The 22,930-nt window shown below is 46.2% G+C and overlaps 5 protein-coding genes across 5 annotated transcripts; 3 read left to right on the top strand and 2 right to left on the bottom strand.

The window, feature by feature from the left end:
- Nucleotides 1–1,599: 1,599 nt before the first annotated feature.
- On the top strand, nucleotides 1,600–6,804 carry AOL_s00080g232 (uncharacterized protein; the record flags this gene model as incomplete). The annotated part of the gene is made up of 4 exons (XM_011124607.1): nucleotides 1,600–4,277; nucleotides 4,349–4,748; nucleotides 4,802–5,796; nucleotides 5,859–6,804. The coding sequence occupies 4 exons, from the start codon at nucleotides 1,600–1,602 to the stop codon at nucleotides 6,802–6,804; spliced, it is 5,019 nt and encodes a 1,672-aa protein (XP_011122909.1).
- Nucleotides 6,805–8,946: 2,142 nt separating this feature from the next.
- On the top strand, nucleotides 8,947–10,502 carry AOL_s00080g231 (uncharacterized protein; the record flags this gene model as incomplete). The annotated part of the gene is made up of 3 exons (XM_011124606.1): nucleotides 8,947–9,470; nucleotides 9,537–9,836; nucleotides 9,965–10,502. 3 exons carry the CDS (start codon nucleotides 8,947–8,949, stop codon nucleotides 10,500–10,502), a joined length of 1,362 nt encoding a protein of 453 aa, XP_011122908.1.
- Nucleotides 10,503–11,543: 1,041 nt separating this feature from the next.
- On the top strand, nucleotides 11,544–12,561 carry AOL_s00080g230 (uncharacterized protein; the record flags this gene model as incomplete). The annotated part of the gene is made up of 3 exons (XM_011124605.1): nucleotides 11,544–11,568; nucleotides 11,685–11,783; nucleotides 11,852–12,561. The coding sequence occupies 3 exons, from the start codon at nucleotides 11,544–11,546 to the stop codon at nucleotides 12,559–12,561; spliced, it is 834 nt and encodes a 277-aa protein (XP_011122907.1).
- Nucleotides 12,562–12,682: 121 nt separating this feature from the next.
- AOL_s00080g229 (uncharacterized protein) lies at nucleotides 12,683–13,280 on the bottom strand (the record flags this gene model as incomplete). The annotated part of the gene is made up of 2 exons (XM_011124604.1): nucleotides 12,683–13,134; nucleotides 13,211–13,280. 2 exons carry the CDS (start codon nucleotides 13,278–13,280, stop codon nucleotides 12,683–12,685), a joined length of 522 nt encoding a protein of 173 aa, XP_011122906.1.
- A 926-nt stretch (nucleotides 13,281–14,206) lies between these two features.
- AOL_s00080g228 (uncharacterized protein) lies at nucleotides 14,207–22,728 on the bottom strand (the record flags this gene model as incomplete). Its single annotated transcript, XM_011124603.1, has 4 exons — nucleotides 14,207–16,395; nucleotides 16,454–18,945; nucleotides 19,025–19,367; nucleotides 19,425–22,728. 4 exons carry the CDS (start codon nucleotides 22,726–22,728, stop codon nucleotides 14,207–14,209), a joined length of 8,328 nt encoding a protein of 2,775 aa, XP_011122905.1.
- Between the last annotated feature and the right edge of the window lie 202 nt (nucleotides 22,729–22,930).

Raw genomic sequence — 22,930 nt, 5'->3', positions numbered from 1 at the left:
AAAGAAGGCGGAAAAAGCAAAAACACTGCCAAAGAAAGAACCAACTTTGACCGGACTTTCCTCTCCTTCTTCATCAAAATTAAAATATCTCCTTCCAAAGGCCTCTCCCCTTCCACAGAAAAACACGACAGGAAAAGAAACACCAACATCCAAAATCATCAGCGTCATCACCTAAAACTAAAGGTTATGTATAGACGAAGGTCATATCGTCTGAAGATTGCAAGTAATTTTTTATTTTCGATTTAACGATTTGAGAGACGAGAAGAGACACACCCAGCGGAAGGGTTATTATAATATTTGTCGTTTATTCGTCGGTAAGCTGGCTGATTGTACCCTTTTTGTCCACCCTTCTTTCCCTTTAGCTATTGAATATTTTGCCCTTGCATGAACATACTCTGGATGCTATGATATACAGTACGATTCTCAACTTTGATATATTCTACTGTATTTTGACTGGCCGGTGTGTATGTACATGTACGCGATGTCATGCATCGATGGTAAAACGGTAATGTATGGCATGATATTTGATTAGGATTACAACGGCTGACATGTATCATAACAGTCCAGCTTTAGCAAGAAAGCCCAAGGGAATCTGATATTCCCTGAATCATTCCGGTTTTCTACCACCTTTTCTTCTTCAAAAGAGAAAATTCATGAGCCTGTCGTCTAATAGTAAGTCCGCTGTGATCAGATCAGGATGCATCGTTTTTCTATGCATGTATCCCGACAGTCAAGCCAAAATCCCTCTTTGCCCAGCCCTTTTCTATGCATTATAATCTAGCCTCCCCGTTTGTAAACCATTTTCACCTATCTATCCTACTCCTATCATACTTTTTGACACCGGTTTCTATCTGCAAAATCCAGGGAATCCGTGACCTGGCCAGGATCAATCGATCAGAGGATACTTCTCTTCCTGGCGTGTTCGTGTCCACTCTGATTGGAAGGGCCTTTTTCCCTAACAAAACCGAGATTTCCCTTGTGGACAACACATTTTCCCTTTCGCTTGGCTCGTTTTGGCTGTCGGTCAAATCAACCTCTCAAACAAAACAACACATCCGTTTCCAGCCCCATGAAACCTTCCTTCCTTCACTTCGCCTCTTCAGTTCACATCTCATCATCCTTGCCATTCCTCCTCTCTCTTTACCCTCCTCTCCATCACTCTCTCTATCATATTCGCCTTGATATCCGAATTCATATTTCCTAGATTAACTCTTTTAATCAATCCTTGTCGTTATCATTCTCACAATATCCTTACCCGTATCCTTATAAATTGATAATTTTTTTCCCTTTTCTTTAGAACACTCGGTTTATTTGATTTTGTTGCATCTACTTGAAAAGAGTAAAAAAAAACTGCAAATGCTAACTATCGCCTTTATTATTTTGTCTTAGCCTCTTCGTGAAATCCCTTTTTCTTCTTCATTTTGGATATCACGGACTAGGTATCTCGCACTGCTGGACTGCACCCTTGCAATATTAGCACGGGATTTGATCCAATTTGATATTGAACTCCCAAGGTCAAATACACTAGTTCTCATACCAAACCAGGCTGGTCTCTATATACTTTTTTTTTTGATATTGTCGTCTTCATTATCCTCAGCCATGAATTCTGAGGGGCAAGATGCCTCGACGCCTTTACAGCAGCAGGCGCCTCCACGGCCAGCCTCTCCTCCAAAGGAGCGTTCACAAACCCCCAAAATCCTAACCCCCGTCGTGGGAACACCGGATATTACCTCTGTTGCTTCTGTTGCTTCAATTCCTTCTATTGCTTCTGTTCCTGAAACCCATCCCACAAAACGTCGTTCTCTTTCTCCTATGCCTCCTTCCGCGCACAGTGATACCTTCCCTAATCCCTTCAATGCTCCATTCCATACCCATAGTCTTCCTACAAGTATGGGATCCCATTCTGCTCCTCCAGAAGGGCCTACCATATGTTTGGATCCACATAGCAAGTTGCAACAGCATCAACCTCTGCCGCTAAATCCTCGTCCTTATACCAATAATAAGACGGGGTTTAAAGTGCAGTCCTCTGGCCTTAAACTAGGCTCTGACAGGAAGCCTTCCCCTGACGATGGAAATCTTCTCGAACCGATGTTTTTAAAGGAGGATGACAAAAAGCGAACTCAATCCATATCTAAATCTGTACGCAAGGGGTCTAGGGCCGGTGGTGACTCCCATCGAAGGACATCAAGTGGTGGTTTGACGACTATCCCATATATTCCAAAGGGGTTTAGGAATATTGTCTCCAATGAACCAGCTCAGACTCCTTTGATGCAGGCTATTCACAACCCTATATCTCTGGATACTGGGCCATCGACAACTTCGACGTTTACCTCGTCTTCGATCCAAAGACTAAATTCTCCACACCAAGGAGGTCCTCCAAAGTTAGGATTAAATACCCAATTTGGTTCACGAACTGGATCACCAGAACCCGGCTCATCAGCTACCCCAACCACGGCCGCATCGCCAGGATCTCCTATGGGACGGAGAAGATCCCGTGCTGATGGTGATAAGCCACCCGGTTCAGCCAAGGGTCGTGCCCGTCAACGTTCACTATTACCAAAATCAACCAGTATCCAGTTTGAAAGTGTCCCATACCCATATCCAAATAGTGAGTCTAGCGTCTTCGTCCAAGTATCCCCTAGAGCTTCGACAACGTCTCTGCAATTCCAGCCTCCATTGGTGCCATATCAGCCGCAGCCACCCCCTCCGCCGCAGCAGCATCACCAGCATCAACTGCCACCGCCCCATCATGGGTCTCCGCCGCCGCCACCGCCTCCGCCTGGCCCGTCTGGGGCTCCAGCTCATAATATCTTCATGTCGCCTATTGGACCTCCACCTCCCCCCCCTCATTCTTCCCATTTTGGACCCCATCCCCCCCCTCCCCCTCCCCCTCCCGCGTATTCACATTTTGGTATACATCAAAGTATTTCGCACCCCCATTCCCCAGGTGCTCAACATCAGGGCCTTCCTCCTCCTGCACCACCTCATAGGCCTCTTCCACCTGGTGGGTCGGGGAATCCTTTTAGTAGTAATGGTGCTCATCCTCCTCCCGAGTTTCGTCCCATTGACTATGGGCATCCTCGTGGCCATGGGCCCCATCCACCTCTGCCTGGACATGGGTACTCTCCAATTATGTCGAGTATGACACCTCATTCGGACGGTTTGAGGAAGGCATTGTTTCCTCAACATGATCGCTCTGGTGACAGTAGGAAATCTTCTATAACTAGGACGACACCATTTAGTGGAGCGCCAAGCACTTTCATGGAGGATGTTACCAGTCCGACTACTGCGAGTTTCAATAGCTCCCATAACACTCTTTTTGAAAGGCGGGATCAGCCAATTGTTGCACCAAAGAGCCCGACACCACCCATTTTGCAACAACAACAACACCAACCGCCGCCACCACCACTACAAGGTCCTATTGAACCTGCCAGTCGACAATTTATGTTAGGTCCTCCTTTAAATTTTACACCTGGTTCCACCTATCCACCCCAGCTTGCTCCCTTTCATTCACATCCATCTTCTTCTGCTCCTTCTTTCCCACAGCAACAACAACTTCCTTATCCCCCACAATCTCTACCATCAACATCAACTTCACCTAACAGAGAACTGTCATCATTCCTCCCTCAACCTACTACACCAACAATGCCGCGACGAAAGGGATCTGATAAGAGCAAGCAGGCTCCAAGAGCTGCTTCTACTGCTTCTGCTTCAACCACCTCTGCTAACCAGCAACGCGTATCTGTGGGCAACAAGTCCCAGCCTCCTCCATCCCCTCAAGCAGGAGCTGCAAAAGGTGAAGCTTCTATTGCTGGTAAAGACCATCCACCTCCGTCGCCCGCCACTCCAATGATCAAAAGACGTTCTGCGTATGTCGCAGGTGGTGGTATCAAAACCACTGACCTTGCTCTTCCCAAACCAGACGTGGTGGAACTTACTGCACCCCCTCCCGACCAACCTTTGGGGGCTCCAGTTGACACCGAACAAATGTTGATGATTAACAAGCCGAGAAAACGAAACAAGGCGAATCCTTCAGTGCTCCGAACTAGGGAAAAGGAGGTGGATGACGCCATGACCGCAGCTATTGAAGACCTGGATGGTCAACCCGGCCGTGAGGCTTATGAAACTGACATCAGGTCCGAGGAACCTGAGGAGAGAACAAAAGAAACTAGCAAAGAAGCCGAGCCTACGAAGCTCCGACAGAAGAGAGCAAGAAGATCTAAAATGGAGCTATCTGATGACGATGAGGACGAGTATATGGATGACGGCGAAGTTCCGTAAGTATCCTATATATACTAGCATCAAATCTGTTGCAAGGCAAGATTCTAACACTGAAAATAATTCCTAGATCTCCTCCTGCCACTAAAAAACCTCGCAGGAGCAGGTTCACGAAGTCTGCACCTTCTGTCGTGTCTGAGGAAACCGCGACTGAAGAGGAACAGCAAGCACCCCTTGTACTCGGAAAAAGAGCACGCAAAGCTTCTACTCGCGCGATTAAGGCCGCCGAGCAATCGACAAAGCGAAGACGTACTCGTAAGGCCGAGGCCGATGAAGCTGGCACGCAGACGGACTACATCTCGGCAAGTAGTGCTACCGAGTCCGTAGCTCCGGAGCCGCTGGTTGAGAAGAAGCCTCCCGTTCGTAGAGGGAGAAAACCCCGAGCTAAAGATGATAAGGACAAGGAGAAGAAAGACAAGGACAAAGAAGTAGGAAAAGAGAAGGATAAAGAGCCTGCTGCTGTTGATGAAGTACACCTTTCTTTTCCATTTCTGTTTGATGCCTGCTAACTTAAACTTTGTAGACCACTAGTGAAGGTGAATCAACTGGCGAACAGGCTTATACACAGCTAATCGTTAATGGGAAACCGATCAGAATCCCATCTCCACCACCCTCATTCAAGAAGCCAGGGTTGGTAGGTTGGTACAGATGCCGAGAGAGGCCAAAATTTACTGAGGGCGACGAGCACCTCGATGGCGAACATACGCTTCGTCGTTTGAATGATTGGTTCCGCCTTCATCACTATAGAACTTCTCAGCCGTATTTCAAAACGGCATCTTTGATCGATGATGATGGGTGGACCGATACGGAACAGGACCTTGAAAAGATGGGACGATCCAAGCCGGCTGATGCCAAAGCACAGAAGACCATATTGTGGGATTCTAAGATTTCGGACGCAGCCTTTGAGAAAGGATTCGAGCAGCTCGAGAGGAAAGGCAGTGTTGAGCCACTTTCGGCAGCTGATACCCCTAAGAACGACTTTTCTTCAGAGCTTACAGCCGTCAATAAACAACCCACTGCTCTTTCCCGCGTAGAGAATGCCAAGGATGATGGCGATGTTACTGATATCGCGATCGATGAGACTGTTCTCTCCACCGCCGTTGCTACCCCGATGGCTGATTTGGAAGGCGAGCACTTCTCTTCAAAGGAAAAGACACAAGAGGCTGCTGAACCTGCCACCAATTTTGTCAAACCAACTCACTCATTCGGTTTTGACACTATGCGCGGCACTGTCCCTCCGAAACAGGATGTGTATAACCATACTGAGCGAAAGAGAAAGAACAAAACTCCGTTTGTTGAAGATTCGGCTCGAAACCTCAAGGGTGTTAAATGGATAGTACCACATATTGAAGGTCGTCCAGCCGAGATCCTTAAACAAACCTGGGATTGGCAAACTGAGAAAAGGAAGATTAAGGAGAAGGCTGAGGCTGAAGCTGCTGCACTTGCCGCCCTCGAAGATCCAAATGGTGAGAAACCGAAGAAGAGAGGCGGGCGTCGTGGCAAGAAGAAGACGAAAGGGTACGTTATTCCCCCGCAGATCTGTCTGGTCTAAAATGAAGGTACTAATCTGGCTCAATTAGTGATCTCAAGAATTTGGCGTACGCACGCGAGGTGCGCCGAGCTAAACTGGAAGGCGCAAAGATCCACACCCCAGATGAAGATAACCTTAGTGTCGTATCTGACTTTCTGGTTGGTGATGGAGGCGAGATCAGTGAGGCTACGATCGATGACGACGATAGTGAGAACTCCGATCATGTGAGCGACTGGTCTGCCGACGAGGAAGAACCGGAAACACCAGCAGACATTGAAATGGAGAAAATTTTGCAAGAAACACTTGCGGATCCGGCCAAGAAAGCATTTATGGAGGAATGGGTTCCGAGATTGTATCCAAATCTCTATGAGCTACCTAATAATGAAACTCGGAACCGTGGACCCGAGTATGCGGATCCCGAAGAACTTGGCGCGGCTATTGATATGGCGATTGAGATCGATGATCAAGAACTTCTTCAATCAGTCATGACACACACAATGATGCAATATGCAATGGTTGCAGATGAAAAGACCCGGTTGGATAGCTACCAGGTTAAACGCGGGTTCCTCAAGCCCGAAACAGTCCTCCGGCGTGCTGGTAAGCGAAAGGCAGATGACGCTGGATTTGATGATGGAGATGATGGACCAGGTCCTAGATATTCAACACGCAGACGCACCGTCAAGAATCCTGATGCGGATGATCAAATTGGTATGACTGGATATTCGACACCAAGAGTTGCAGGATCTGGATCGTTTAACGACGCTCAAACCCCTGAGAGAGAGGTTAGAGCCTACAAACCCAGAGGAGGACGTGGTGGTCGAGGTGGAGGAGCACGCGGTGCTGCAAAGGTTGTTAAAACAGAGATGCCGGTTTCGGTTAATCCTGTTACTGGGCTTCCGACTTCAGGCCCTGGTTCAAGAGGTGGACGCGGGAGGGGTGGTAGCGTTAGGGGCAGTAGGGGCGGCAGGGGCGGTCGTGGGCGGCAAGTTACTTAACTGCAACATTCAAGGGTTTTTTTTTGGTGGTTTCGCGAATTTTCGGGAATAATCGCCGGTCATAGCGACTCATTCCTTTTCTTTGCCTCGCTGCTCATCTTCTCATCTCGCCTATCAGAACACATATCTCCTCGACCGACGCGAAAGGGACGCTCGCCAACGAAGGGGCGAGACCAAATAATATTTTTCCCCCGCTTCCACACTATTCCCTACAAATTCTACTGAACTACGAAGTTTATATACATAAGTGTGTACATGCGCTAGCTATCGAGACTAGCAACAACCTCAACATGCAATATCACTGGGGCTCAAAAAGCCTGCAAGGGCAACATATCTGGATTTTTTACATTTTCCATTAGGGCCTCAACGTGGCCGCGGTTTTAACGGCGTTTCAATATTCGCTTTTCTTCCTTTCTTGTACTCATTTGATCAAAACCCTTATATTCCCTTCTAATTATTTTAACCCCCAGCACGATGGCGACTAAATGCCTTTGTTTTTGTACTTACACGGATGATACGAACTGACCTATACGGTTTCATGCCCCGCCCGATTCCCTCTGGATTTCTGTATTAATTTTTTCTAACGGGTTTAATTTTCTGGAAAGGGCGAGGATACTTTCACCTATTAAGGATGGTGTATGAGGGTGGGTTGGTGGGAGAATTGTATCTAAAATCAAACCAATGGAAGCGAAGACTCCCGCGAAAATTAAAAAAAAAAAATTCGATATTCCTCGTAGGCATGTAAAAATTTATGTTTTTTTCTCTTGTGAAAACGTAGACAATGTATACTTACGTATAGAGGTCTGGCTGAGTTCCATCAATTGTGCATTTGTGACTCTTAGGGGCCACGATGCGAGAAAGTACTCCGTTCGTCTTTTATGCATGGGCTATGGGAGGGTCAAAAATGTCAGTATCTGTTGTGTAACATAATAAAGGAAGTTTCCTGCACAAGCCAACTATGCGTGCATCGAAGGGAAACAGTACCCACTAGGCAGCGAGGTTGTCCGTGGTACTACGAATGGATGAAACCGTTTGGCAGGGTGGTGTGCTATTTAAACGATTGGACTCCGATTTTTTGTACAACCCTTATGATTCGTGTTCCCATTCGATATTCGCGTTCATGTCAGAGGATAAGTTTTAATTTTTGTGGCCAACGATCATTAATGAGATGTGATCCAGTTGTTCCACGATTTTTTTTTTTGGAAAATGAGGGGTTAGGGAAGGAGGATATTGATAGGTCAAGTCGGCTGTTATATATTGTGCGAGGCCCCCGCGGCTGACAATGTTAATATCAGTTTTTACGTTTGTGATCAGAATTGTTTCGATGTTTAGCCTGGAACCTGGAACTTCTGCCATGGTCACAATTAACTGTTAACTTCTGGAATCTATTATTCACTTCTATCTTAGGCTTCTATGATTTTACTAACAACAAAATTATAACACTCTAAACATGTCTACCTAATGGTTGAAAAATGGCACACGGCTCCCACACCTCGATTCTAAGAATATATTAATATCAAAATAGAATCTGTGGGTGAGTAAAGGGACGGTTTCGGTGGCTGAACCGCAGAACTAGCAGATGGACGGAGAGGGGTGGGTCGGGTTGGAGGTTCGATATGTACGTATTCATGGCTGAGTGATGAGTAATGTGAGCTAACATCGTGGATATATACTGACGTGAGGATAATAGAAATATAAGATAACGGGTGCGGTAGATAATGATGTATATACGGATTTTTATTTCGGCGAAGGTGTGTATTTTACTTCAGAATCCCCACCCCATTGTCTCGAAAAATGTTACGAGGAGGGCCTGGAAAACTGAAGAGGAGTGAAATATTTAGATAGACAAAAGATAGAACTTGCGGTGACATTTCAACAAGTGACATGGGTACCGCAGTTGCCGGATTCGAGAAATCGAACGGCGGCGTGTGATAATGGGGTGAATGGAGACGGGTGTGGTGAGGAGGGTTTGAAGTATTGTTAGTTTTCTCCCCTCGTGTTTTTCATTCGTCATACTGGTACTCCCTAGAGTTTGAATACAGTTTTAGGAGCAGTTTGGCGGAATTGGTATTAATCTTGGTTCTTACGTAGTGAACTAACATATTAATATATTTATTGCGGTGGTAGATAACCCTCCCGCAGATGTCTCTCGAGATGATAAATTCAGCTTCCGATACAATTCAAACTCTACTGTATAAACGCCCCCCCAATATCGCAATTTTCGTTCCAGAGTTGATGATATTATCCTTCAAGGCACAAGGCTATTGGACCTCTACCACCCTCTCAACTTCTACAACTACGATACTCCATACATTTGGCCTCGCCACCACTTTTCGAAACCTCTCTCCAACCCTCGGTCTAGGGATTAGTTCTATAAACCGTTCGAGAAACCATCCAAGTTATCTCGATTCCCTCCTCCAACAGAAGAAAGTATTTGGAAGATATATAAGCTTTTATGATATTTCTAACCCTGATGAGTCGAGATCTGGGGAAATAGTTATTGGTGGTGTTGATAAAGAGAAATATTTGGGAAAGTTGAAAAGATTGAAAGGCGGGGGTATGGTGGGTGTGGTGAGGAGCCCTGAAGTTATGGTCAAGACGGGAAGAGAGGAAAAGTTTGGGACGGGAGGGTCGGAGGGTTGGGCATTTTTGGCAGTTGATACTAGGTAAGTACTTTATTGCCTTTAACCTCACATAAAACTCCATACCTGATGTATTCTGGTTAAAAATAGTTTCCTCTGGCTTCCTCAACCGATAATCTACAACATAATCTCCGCCTTCCCGGTAGCTACCTTTGATCTTCGACCTGGCGGAAGATCCTTTGTGGTATATACTGTCCTGTGTGACACCAAGTTTAATCCGTCATGGGTGATACAATTTACATTCGAGGGAGTGGCGATAGATGTACCCTTTAATCATTTGGTGACGCCGATAGAAGTTCCCGCGAGTGGGGGTTCCGGAATGGGTAAGAGGTGTGTTCTGGCAATACAGCCGAATGATGGACGGTATGTTTTGGAGGGGTATGAGCTTTCGTATGTACTCGGGGCCCCCTTTTGGAGGTATTTAGTATAAGTCGTGAATCAAAATCATTCCCTGGTTTAAATTTTGGGATTGTGGTATATATACGTATAGCTAATATTCCGGGTGTATTGAATTCAAGATCGGCGTACGTACTCCTCAACTCGGAAGAGAATGTAACAGCCATAGCAATTTCGAAACCCAATGCTATCTCCCGCTCTATAGTTCCCTTTGGGGGGCCATTTGGGACGGATATCGAAAGTGTCGAGTCGACCCCTTCGTCTCTCACGTCCAATTCTCATTCATTACAGGGAAATAGAGGCCCAGGTACTGGTGTAATAGTTGGAGCTTCTATAGCTGGGGCTATTATTTTAATAATAGCTTCTCTCGGGGTGTTGTTTTTTAGGAGGAAGAGGAAGAAAAAGGGGAATAGGAGGGAAGACTGCGCGATAATGGAATGGGATAGGGTAGAATTACCAGCTGGGGAATATAGAGCTGGGGAGGACTATTTGAGGGAGGAGGAACGGTTCTCGGATTTGAAGAAGAGGAGGAGTGAGGAGGTCCCACTTGAGGGGAGGGAGGAGCTGGATACATATAATCCGAGGGCTATTAGGGAAGGGGCTTACGAATTGCCTGCACCGATGCATCCTGATGATATGCATATTGGGGTCGCTAGCTAGCTAGCTAGCTGAACCGCTTGAATTGGGACTTTGTCAAATTGTAGCTATGAATTGGCGGCATAGTTTGCAGGCACCCATGTTGTATTTTCTGCGTTGTAGATCGATTGACAGCCATGCACGAACTCCTTTGGTATTAATTGCTGTCCGATTAATGATTAGCTTCGCGCCCACAGCGAGGAACGTGACAACTATACGATTAAAACCCCTGGAAAGAAATTTTTTAGAGAGGCCCCATAATCAGGTAGCCGGATTGTCCGGAACACGAGGGACCCTAGCTTAGTTAGGCCTTGCGATTTTCTTCCTGGGAGAGGCCATGAGGAAGAAGAAGAAATGCCCAGCCCGTGCGAGCCGGGCTTCGAAAAAGCTTGACTCCAACTCCACCCAATCATAGAACCCCAAGACGGGCATGTGGGCATGCGACACTGTGGTGCGCTGATGTCAATGTTTCTGGCCATTAATTGACAGGCTGCCTACCCACTTTAGGACCCAAGCAAAGACTAAGTCTCTGGATTTTCTATATAAAGCGAAAGCAAAGGAAATGGGGGAGAAAGGTAGGCTGTAAGAATTTATTCCCTTATGCCCGCATTCTCCTTTTTTTTTTTTCATCCTGCTTTTTTGTGTTTTTCGTGGGAATAATCTAGTTTTATAAGAAATATAAAGTATTTATCGGCCTATTTGTGCACTGCGAATACTCCGTAGGTAGCACTAGCAACGACACCAAAACGACACCAAAATCCACAAAATCGCCCCCGCATTACTTAATTCTGGTCCAAAAAAGCTGATTTTAGCATTTTTGGAATCACCTGACTCCAGCACATCTTTTAATCCAAAACTTATCGACTCCGCAGATTGTGCAAAAACCGTTTTATCATCCAAAAGTGTCACGTGAGTTCGACATCAGTGCTACCAACACACAAAAAACCACACTTCCAAAGAACCAGACCCGGACTTCGAAATTTTCGTCTTATCGCATATACTGTTCCTGGTATCTACAAAAAATTAACGATTAGTGGGAATTTTTGCGCCAAGTCGAATGATATAATGTGGGTGGCACATTTTGCTCCTTGTAAGTACACTGCTTGTTTCCATTTGTACAATACTGCAATAGGTTGCCATCCTAGCTGCCTTTCTTTGGTCTTCCTTTATTTGTTCAAGCATAAACTGATTACCGTGCTACAAAAGCCCTCCTTCTCGCTCGTTTCGCCCCGTCAACTCCGCTATGGGCATTAGCCTTCGCCGGCGCCCTTCCAGATTTCTTGTTTTTCGCTTTGAATATCGCAGGTGAGTTCCCTATTGATATCTTAAATACCTTACATCGTACAATAGGGTGGAAAGTTGACACGACATAGGCCTTGAATCTAGCCACAACCACTCCGTCCCATCAACTGTCACTATTTCGGGATACACTTTAACAGGCTCCTCGACAGACTGTCTACCGTACCACGCCTCATACCCTTACACTCACAGCACCTTTGGCCAGCTTGCAATCGCTTTAGCTTTTGCGGTGACAATTACCTTACTATACCGGCTCCCATTAATATCACTAGCCACATTAGTCCTTGCGACGCTATCCCATCTCCCGCTGGACATCGCGATCTCCCGGGATGAATCTGGGGCGGGAAGAGAATATACAAAACCGATTTGGAAACGTGACGCTACCGTCCCACTGCTGGATTATCCATGGGGGACGTTTACATCCGACTTTGGGATCTTTGTATTTGCGATATTGTTCCACGCTAGAACTGTTTATCCACCTGAGGAGTATGAGCAAAAGAGAGGGCAGCCTAATATTACCGCTTCTTCTTCTTCTAACGAGAAAAACTCACAGGGGGGTGTGAGGGTACTGGAGAAGAAAGATCTGACCTATGGATATTTTGGAGTAATATTGTTTGCAGCAGTTATACAAGCACACTTTAGCTTCTTCGCAGCACCGGCGGAGGAATGGTGGATAGCTGGTGTGTTTATGGCGGAGATTGTGGGCTTCGTGGGTGTTTTACATTGGTTAGAGGGGTATACGAGGGTTGGGGCTAAAGTCGAGGATACAAAAAAGACGAATTAGGTGATCGTATTAAAATTAATGCTGTTATGTCTATACTGCATATTATAGATAGTATATATAAACTATTGGCTCTGATATATATCGACCTCCGGCTACTAATCTGAAGGTAATATATCGAAAACTACCACCTTCTGACTGTCTCGATTCCCACTAAAAAGGCGGCGGCAGCTGCACCTACCCTCCCCAAGTTTTTAACTCCCCACCAATCAACTAATGCTCGAACTTCTCCCCTAACTACCACCTGTCCCTCTTTCGTCGCATTTACCTTCTGTTCAAGCTCCTCTTCATATAATGTCTCCAACTTTCTCTCAGTTCTTTTCATAATCAACCAACTATATGGAATAACACTTATTGCCAAGGCTCCCGCAATCCAACATCTAATCGTCGATGGCCAAGATTTCGTGACCCGGAGATAAGATGCTGTGAAGAAGAAGAGAGAGGAGGAGAGCGATAGACGAGTTATTGTCTTTTTGGAAGAAGCTTGGAGTGCGTGAAATTGGCGGAGGATTATGGAGTGGTCTGGGCTGGCGAGGAGGAGGGGGGTAAAGGTCGTTGAATAGGTCAGAAGGATTCCTGATGGTGGTTTATAATCATGTTAGATGTTGCTTTTTTGATTTAAAAAATTTATATGTGGTTAATAGGTAATTACCCGTGAGAATTCCGGAAGTGGCGACACCCAAGTATTTGGAGTAGTAGGGGATGGCGTACAAACTCGGCATTTTTTGACGGTTAGATCTCGAATTTATTATTGATGTCGGAGGTCCGGTTGAGAATTAACTCCTGCTGTAGTTTCATACAATTTACGATTTGGTTAATCCTCCGTGTAGATGGAAGGTTTTATGTTAGGTTAGTTTGGCATTAATATGTGCACCGAATGCTATGTGTACATGTGACTAGACCGGGCTGACGGCTTTGAATCGAATTATATCGGAAGAGAACTGCGCTCTGCTATGGACCAGCCGCCATGCTCCCGTGGGTCTGTAGCTATCGAGAATACCACAACAACACACAAAGTTGGAAATTAATTGGAGAATAGAAGGTCGTTCGGGAACTCTTAGTGTGCCCAAAGTACCTAGGACTTATCAGTCAATAACATCAAGGTAACTTGTTAAAGCCATGGATAGATACAGCTGTACAGTGGTTACAAGTACCAGATACTTGGTACTGGTCTCACGGTGTCGCGCAGAATCCCATGAATCTTTACGGAAATGAACAATATATATCCACGAAGTCTATGATGTAGCTATTATCTATCAGGCTTATTTTCAAAGAACATACGATAGCACAGTGAAAATAGAAGAAAGAGCGAAAGACAGAATAAATGACGAAACGAAATTTGAAAGCTTTATTAAAACCCCCCATTTGCCAAGCCTATCGAGTGCCAAAGGAAAGGGCTTATATGCATGTTTAGCCCTTCCCCTAATGGTTGATAGCTTGACTTTATTTTATCCTCCTCAAATGCTTTGAATCCCATTTCTAGTACAAATTAATAAATGAAAAACGGAACAGAAAAATTTCCCATAACCCCATGCTGAAACAAAAAAAAATACGAGTTCTTTTATGAGAAAGCAGAAAAAGAAAAGCATGTTAAGAAGCAAACGCAGTGAAACAGAAATGAACAGAAATGAAAACAGGTTTCACCACCTTAAAATGAATATGCATTCAATTCTTCGTTGGTGATAGAATGCTCACCTCCAGCACATCGATAACCGTCATTCATCTTGATCCAGTGGTACTTCTTAGGGCACAGCCCCATTTTATCCAACTTGGTCATGTTAATCTTCTCACGTGCTTCTCTGACCTTTTCGTCCTGAGCAATATCTTCCATCTCTTTTTCAATTTTAGAGAACGTTTCCTGAGCTTCAGCTTCCTTTAATTTCGCGGCTTCAATTCTCTGCTTGAAGACAGGTGCTCTTTTCCCGAAATACTGAAGTTTTATGGTGGTGTATTTGGCTCCCGCATCTAGTTTTTCGCGTTGGGCGATTTCCAAGCTTTGGCGAAGTTCAGATTGTCGTCTCTTGTGCTGTGTAATTCGGGCCTCCTCGATTGTTCGGGATTGGGAGAGAGCTTCCCAGTTTTGATCTGTGGTGCCTCGTTCGCGGCCGCTGGTATCTTCGGAAGAAGTTTGAGCTATTGCTTTGCCGTTAGCTTTCTTAGGGCTACTGCGTTTCCGTCCTCTTTTAGCAACCGGTTCGGCAACTAGCTCGCATATGACGGCTTCATCAATAACTGGTTCGGTCTTAGTAATAGTCTTAATGACCGACTCTGCAGGAACTGGCTTTTCGATCTCGGTGAGCTCTGCAGCTTCTGGAGCCTTCTCGATTTCAATGTTGACTTTGACTTGAGGAGCCTCCACGGGCTCAGCGTATTGAACCTTTGGAGGTGGCAAGGCAGGTTTTGACTTGAAGACTGGCAAAACAAAAGCTCTGCCCTTGCGTTGCTTCAACATGTCAACCAAGACGCTGACGGCTATTTCGTGAGTGATAGCAACTGAATCGTGAAGACTCTTGACACTTCGATATGCCTTGTTTGTCATACCCTTGGCTAGGTTTTGAGCATCTCGAGCGTGCCCCCATCCTCTAGTCTCAGAGATCTCTTTGAGCAGTTCAAGAATTTCGGCGTACTGGTCGCTATCTTTGTCATCAAAGCTTGGAATATCGACTCCGGCCTTCTTAACTTCGGTCTTAACGATTTCGATAGCCGTATGGTAGTTGACATCCGGAAATTCGATGACCTCTGAAAATCTACTAGCTAGGCCCACATTGAGCGCTAAAAGATTATCTATACCGTCGTCGTAGCCGGCAAGAATAATAACTAGGTTACCCATAAAATTTGGCTTTGTGACCGCATCCACGAGCTCATTTGACGCTTCGATGCCGTACTGATTGTCCTGGAGTCTGTACGCTTCATCGATGAACAAAACCTTTCCGAGACCTTGCTCAAGCTTTTTACGTGTTCGATGGGCTGTTTGTCCAACATATTCAGCGACGAGGTCTGAGGCTGAACATTCAATGACTTCGTTGGAGGCAAGGAATCCCATATTGTAAAAAATTTGCCCCATTTTTCTGGCGGTTGTTGTTTTTCCAGTACCTGGAGGGCCCTTGAAGATGAATAACAAAGGGATATGATCTTTGGGATCGACTCCGCGTCCTCGCATAACCATAGATGACATCTGATACTCTTCGAAGCGGCGTATCACGTCTTCTACTCCGATTAGGTCCTTGAAGAGATCTGCAAGACCTGGGTCGGTACGGTTTCCACGGTCATGGTCTGGATCAAAGTCGGTAGGGAGAAGTTCGGCAGCAAAATCTCCACCATCAACATGTCGTTTGAGCATCCGTTCCTTGGCGACAGTAAGCAGATTTTCAACCTCACCGGCGTTTCCAAAATTGACTTTTTGACGTCTTTGGCCGATTTTTCGGATTGCAACCTCACGCGATTCCGGAGTTGCATGAATTTCTGCAAGCCGGAGTTTAAGGTCCAAGATTTTAGAGAGCTCGATATCGGTGAAATCTTCGAAAACGAAGCCATCAGAAATTGGGAATCGTCGACTTAGGCCGGGGTTGACGGCGTTGAACATTTTCTCGAGGTCTTCCTTGTAGCCAAGGAGCAGGACACATTGGTCATCTCCTGGAACATTCTGAACTTCGCTGACAATAGTATCAATAACCGCCGATTTATAAGGATCTTCGGCACCGTTGAGCTTAGGATTAAACATGTAGGCTTCATCAATGATGAGGACCTTTCCACGAGAAGCGTTAAGAATTGCCTTAGTGTTGGCTTCTGATTCACCCAAGGCACGACCCAAGAAGTCGGATGGTGTTTTCATGATAACTGTCGTTAGAGTAAGTATTAGCCACGTTCGAAATTACTGATAGGGAACAGTTCGTACCTTCTCCACTGCTTAAAAGCCCTAACTGTGCAAGGATCTTGCCATAGATCTTAGCAACACTCGTTTTTCCCGTTCCGGGACTTCCCAAAAAGACACGATTTAAGGAGACATCAATGGGCTTCTCTTCGGCAAGTTCTCTTTGGTAGTTGCTCTCCATTCGTTTAAGTAGGACCACAACGCTCTGCTTCACCGCACCAAGCCCAATTAGCTGGTGGAGCTCTTTCCAAGTCTCGCTTTCCATAGCTGCTTGCGACGGGGCAGGCCCGATCACATCTTCTTTGGTTAAGAGGAAATCATCTGCGTCGAATCCTTGCTTTCGCTCTTTGGTGACACGCGCAGCTTGACGTTCCAAAATCTTAGCCACTGCATTCTGAACCCCTCTTGCGTTGCCACACCCATGCATGCCCCGCATTCTCCCAAGTCTTTTGGCTGTAATTCTCATATACAAGCCACTGTATCCATCCTCTATCTTCATTCTTTCCCCAAATTTCCCCTTGATTGTGTCTTGAAGAATATAGAGCAGTTCTTCGTTGGTGAAATCCTCAAATTGGATGCGATAAGGAATTCTTGAGTGCAATCCAGGGTTATGCTCGAAAAACTTTTCCATCTCTTTGTTATAGCCTGAGATAATAACGATGATTTTCCCAAGGTGCCTTTCCATTTCGGAGAGAAGGAAGTCGAGAACTTGCCTCCCTTCCAATGCCCCAGATGTGACAAGCTGATAAGCCTCGTCAATAAACAAAGTCCCACCTTTTGCGTTGAGCAACTGGGAAAATATGTCTTGAAGGCCATTGATGCCATCGTGAGCCAACCGAGCGCCGGTGGTTTCAACGTAGGATAGTCCTTCAAGAACACCTTCACTTCTGAGAAAATTTGCATACGACCCTGCGAATGTGGTTTTCCCGGTCCCAGGGTTTCCGAGGAGGGCAACATGGAATCTTTCACCGCGTAAGTTAATTCCCTGGCGATGAACAGTGTCGACCTTGGCTTTGATGGCTAGGACCTGCTCCTTGACATGCTCCATGCCAATCATATCCATTATTTGGTCCAGTGCAGCATTGCTATCCTTCGTGGAAAGTTTGTGACGCTTCCATTCATCGCGGCTGGGAGATGGGAATGGACCGTCAAAAGGAGTTAAGGGAACTGTGAGAGGGTTTGAGGTACTGGAAACAGAAACAGAACCAGCCTTGGAAGATCGTGAGGATTTGGCGAAGTTTGAATCTAGGATCGTTGGTGTAGGGACGGTCTCTGTAGCATCGGGGACCTTTGGAAGAACAATGTTGTCTGACTGGGCGGACTTGGAAGAATCTACCCTATCTGTGAGGGCGCTTGGTGAAAGAAGGATTCCGTTAGATGCTGGAATTTCGCTGATGTCACTCTCCAAAATTGAGCCATTGATATTGGCAGTTGTACTATCAACGATGGTGGTCGAGAAATTCTCCGTCTGTGGCACTTCGTTGACGAAACTCGGTGGTTCTTCCACAACCAATCTTTTGGCAACAAATTCTAGGATATTCATTTCCGATGCCTCTTCAATAAGACTCTGTTCTCTGTTGGTCGGTGGAGTGGCTTCGAGTTGTTGGAATTGGTTAGAATTATCGGCGAGTGGAGTGATCCTAATGGGTGGTGATGATGGAAAACTCTGGTCGGATTGGACTCGATTAGGGGTCTGCGCCAAAGAAGAGTTGTCACCGGATCTACCAGTTAGTCGTTTTCGTGGGCGGGGTTTCGGAGCCTGTATGTTAACTTCGAACATAATCTCGGAGTCACTGCCCTTGTCTAAAACTCCAGAACTGACCAGAGTAATCGGATGATTGGAGATTGGAATTCCAGGAACGCGGAACCTGGCGGGAATTATGGACTCTTGAGAGTCCTCAGAAGCATTACGCCCAGCCTCAACAACGGAAGAACCGCCACTGTATTTCTGCTCAAGGTCAGCGACTCTAAGCGGCCGTAGCCCGAGATTCATTGGCGATGCTTGTTGTGAGGCAGTCTTCTCTGCCTCTAAGATCCGATGATCAAGCGCTGCTAGCTCCGTGGCCATTCTTTCTGCTCGCTCCTTCTTGGCCAGGAGTTCAGCCGCTTCACCAAAGGGCTTAATAGGAGGAGGCATTCGCCTTGGCTTCGGGTCAATCTTTCTCTCAGCAATCAATCGCTGCTCCCTAACGAAGTTGAGCTTATCTTGCCTTTCGGCCTCCATTTTCTTGTTGGCCTCTTCGGCCTGTTTCAAGGATTTCACCTCAGCCGCATAAGAGGTCTCGAACTCCTTGGTTTTTCGAGCCTCTTCCTCCTCTTGCATGGACTTAAAGTGAGCTTCGTGCATGCTACACTTCTCGCATGGTTTGGGGTCCTTTGGCCAGCAGAAATCGTCCCACTCGTGGCCTTTCGAACATGTCTTCTTCTCCATTACCGTGCATTCCATACGGCTGTGATCCGGGCCGCCGTGGCAGAAGAACGAACAAGTGTGCTTCCCGCAAGGCAAGGGAGACTCACTATTAAAGGAAACTATGATCAGTACTGAAGTTGCTAAAATAAGATGGAACCATTACTTTTACTAAAATTTAAACTTACCAAAGGAGTCTGCACCTTCCTTCGGGTGCGTAAAAGTCTAATTCTTCTGGAGTTCTACAGATGCGCTTCTGCTTGGGGTGATTCTGACAAACGATTGGAATACCATCGAAAATGTGCCCCTCAGATTTGAAATGGGTAAAGACATTCCTCCAAATTGAGTCAGTACCAGGAATGCCGTGATCGGTGACGCTATATAAATCGCCAATGATGACGAGAGCTTTCCTAGCGCGGCTAAGAAGGACATTGGCTCGCTCCGGAGCACGAAGGAAGCTAGCCTTCTGCTCGGTGTTGCAGCGAACCGTGGATACAATAACAATATCCCTATCACTTCCTTGGAATTGATCTAAACTACATTAGCCTCTCGTTTAACTTCAAACAAAGAAGCAAGTATAAAACTTACCAACCGTGCAAACTTCAATATATTTGTTGACGCCCTTGAGGTCCCGAGCTTCGATAATACCTGCTCTCACGAGCTCATGATAATCTCCCTGAGATAGAAGGACATCACATTCTCCACGTTCCTTCATCTTCTTGGTGATCAGGCCGACTTGGGCGAGATATGGTGTAATTACAACAATATGATCATTAGCGTAGCCCTGAAGCCCAAGATAGCGAACAAGCGAAACAACCATATCAGCTTCAAATTCGTTAATTTTGCTCGATTTCTTAGCCATTTTGGTATTGCGTGTCACTAGCTTGTCTGCAGAAGATTCCTGATACTGATGCGCCATCCAAGTAACACTGCGCTGAAGACCACGGACGCGGTCAAGCCGATGTACCGATTTGTGATCCTTAAGGTTAGGATAGGTCAAAGTTCGGATAATTTGGGAAATCTCCGGGCGAGCACGATGTTGGGTTTCAAGAACATCGCAAGGAAAACCTTCTTTGACGAGACGCTCAAATAGTGAGATATCTAGGTTATAACCTCTTTCAGAATCATGCTGAAACTCCCAAGTTTCACAGCGCGGGCGGAGCTGATTGTGGTCCCCAATCATGATGATCTGTTCAACTTTGTCATGAAGCGCAGCGAGAACGTGAGATTCAAGGATCTGAGCAGCTTCTTCAACAATCAAAATTTTCGGAGCTGTATCAGCGATGATGGGAAGATATTTTGCAGCACCATTGGTAGTGGCAGCTATAATTCGTTTTTCCTTGAAAAGATAACGGAGACGGGTATCTTTCCATCTGTTGAACTCGTCAACTTGGTGATTGAAGTTTGTAACTGCACTCACGAGGCCTGCGATCTGGTCTGCGACAAGTGCTTCTCTGAACCAGCCTAGAAGGATATCTCGGTCTTCCGGTGGCATGTCCCAAAGCTCCCGACCATCTTCAGTCAAATAATTCTCCATGCCTGTGGGGCACCGTGCATTCTCCGCCCAGAGTTCGAACAGCTCATCATTGGTGAGAATTATGCATTTGGGATCAGCCTCTAAAACCACTTTCTCCCAATCTTCTGGAACAGTAAAGGCTGAGATATAACCAAAGCGATCCTCCGGCTCTTGAAAATTTGCCTCATTGTATCGGATGGCGATTTGGCGGATATGCTTCCAAGTCATCGGTTTAACGAAGAGCTCTTGGATGGCTTGGTTTACTAGATTCCAAGCAGCATCGATATGAATTTTGATGCTGTCCATAGCATTCTTGACAGAGCTAAATAAATACGATTCGTCAGAAAGTTCATTGACGGTAACCGGACGTGTGGCATCGCTATATTGACTGCCAAGGCGAACGACATGCTCCGTCCTCACACCCATCGCTAGCAGATTCTCAAGGAACTCGTCGCAGATGTGGTTCTGTTGGGTTATAACAACTATGCTCTCCGGGGTGTAGAGATAAAGGAGTTTGGCAATGATATTTCCGACCATTGTCTTACCAGTGCCTGCGTTTAGGAATATAAGCGTTTGTTCAAAATTTAGGGGATGGGAGGATGGTTCCTTACCAGGAGGGCCCTGAATCAAAGCCACCTTATTCTGCAGAGCACGCTTGATTGCTGCACACTGTGCTCGATCCATTGTGATTGAATCCGTGCCCGCCCTTACATGATCCTTTAGGGGAGTCTCGGGATTGATTTTTGGGATTAACTCTTCCAGATGAAATGAAGTCTTCCCAACCTCTTTGCCCTTTTCAAAATGAAGAAGCTCCTTTGCTAGAGGTATAGCCCTCATCGTCTGAAGCCTCTTTAAGATTGGCTCATGGGCGTAGACGGGGCTGTCAACACAAACTAGCTTGATGTCTGGCTCCCCCTCGTCGCGAGCCACTACGGCGTCCCAAAGCTTCTTTATGACCTGACTAACGACATCAGTATCTTCTAACGTGAAAATTATAGCGGGAGCTGGCCCCCTTAATGATTCGATATCTCGTGCCAACTTTCCAAACCCAGCGATTTCATCATCGACAACCAGAACGGCTAGCTGGTTGTTCTTGAACGGGAAACTCTGGTCATCTGCTAACAGTTTGTCGTAGTTTTTGCCTCCAAAGTTGACATATTTGCCGAACCCCTCCGGAAGGAGAAGACGGATCCCGAACCTCCGGAGCTTCCTTGCTCCTTGAAAATCCCAATCATTCCACTGAAGGTTTTTAAGTATGAGTTTGGGTCGTTCTGAGGTGTTATTTGGCTTGGTACCAGTTCCCTTGCCGTCAATGCAGTCATAGTAATCGGCCCTGATTTCATTGAGCATCTCTTCGCGAAGAAGACGGAATTGGGTATCAAGGTGGAGGCCAACGCGAGAGTCCCCTTTCTGATTTGCTGGAGCAGCAGATTTTGGAAGATACGAAGGTTCTAGGCAGGAGAACTCGTCCGATGTAGGAATAATCTTGATCTTTCTATAGTCCCTAAAGTCGTTATCGTGTCGTCCACCTGCAACGTATTTCCCGGTGCGGTCAGTTCTTTGCTGGCTGTCGCAGTCCGACCAATACTTGAGTGTTGTACCGATGCTTTGAACCCCAGCGTGTGTGGCTGCCATCAATCTTCCAATGAATTTTCGATTGATGATGATTTCTTGAATATGATCAGGGACTTTGGGAGCAAAGTTCAAGTAGCATATGATCAGGCGAGCAAGCCCTTCCATGGCATCCGAACCGAGCCTGTTACGTATAGCTGCCCTAATGAGATACCCGAATAGTATGTCATTGTCCTCGACGATACGACCAACGATACGACGGATGTGATCATCAAAGGAGTTTACATCGGCACCAGGAGCATTTGTATCTACTTGATACGTCAAGAAGAGAAAGAGCTGACCGACATAATTGTTGAGGAATGAAATGTCCTTAAGGTTTTCATGCTGGTTCAAAGCTTCGACGATAGCGAAGACCCCATGTACCGAGTCGCCGAGGGTAGAAATGCATGTTTCTAGAGCATTTCCTTGTCCAGATTGGCGAATAACAGCACGAAGGAAGTTTCTTGCAACTTCTGGACTGGAAATCTTGACTTGACCTTCACAAAAACGTTGGACAAATGCGCGGGATCGTTCAAGGTTGCTTCCATTGAAAATGTCGAGGCTGAGATTGGGGAGAAGTCGTGAATTTGGGGGGGGAGTTCTCCTCTCCGAGTCATCGGGAACAGAGGGAGTTATAGGGTCGGTTTGGACAGGAGGATTGGAGGGCGCGGGGTTACTTTGACCAGATGGGGTGGTTCGACGGGCTTTGCCGCCGCTGCCGCCGCTCCCACCGCGTGATGGTCTTCGGGGAGCAGAAGGAGGCATGGTGTGGACTTTGGGACGCGTCAAATATAGAAAAGTGTCTGTAGTGGTTGCTACGTGACACAAAATTATCTAAGTTCAAAGCTTGGTTAGTATTAATATTGCCGTTGCTGTGGGCTAAGTTTGCTTACAGAGGATGGAGAGCCGGCTCGAGCTCTGCTAATGGACAGCTTCGTATCACGTCAAAATGTTAGCTTCTGGTGTT

This window comes from Orbilia oligospora (assembly GCF_000225545.1).
Source record: "Orbilia oligospora ATCC 24927 unplaced genomic scaffold scaffold00080, whole genome shotgun sequence".
Classification (NCBI taxonomy): domain Eukaryota; kingdom Fungi; phylum Ascomycota; class Orbiliomycetes; order Orbiliales; family Orbiliaceae; genus Orbilia; species Orbilia oligospora.
The sequence above is the reverse complement of the archived record's forward strand: the minus strand, read 5'-3'. Positions and strand labels throughout refer to the sequence as shown.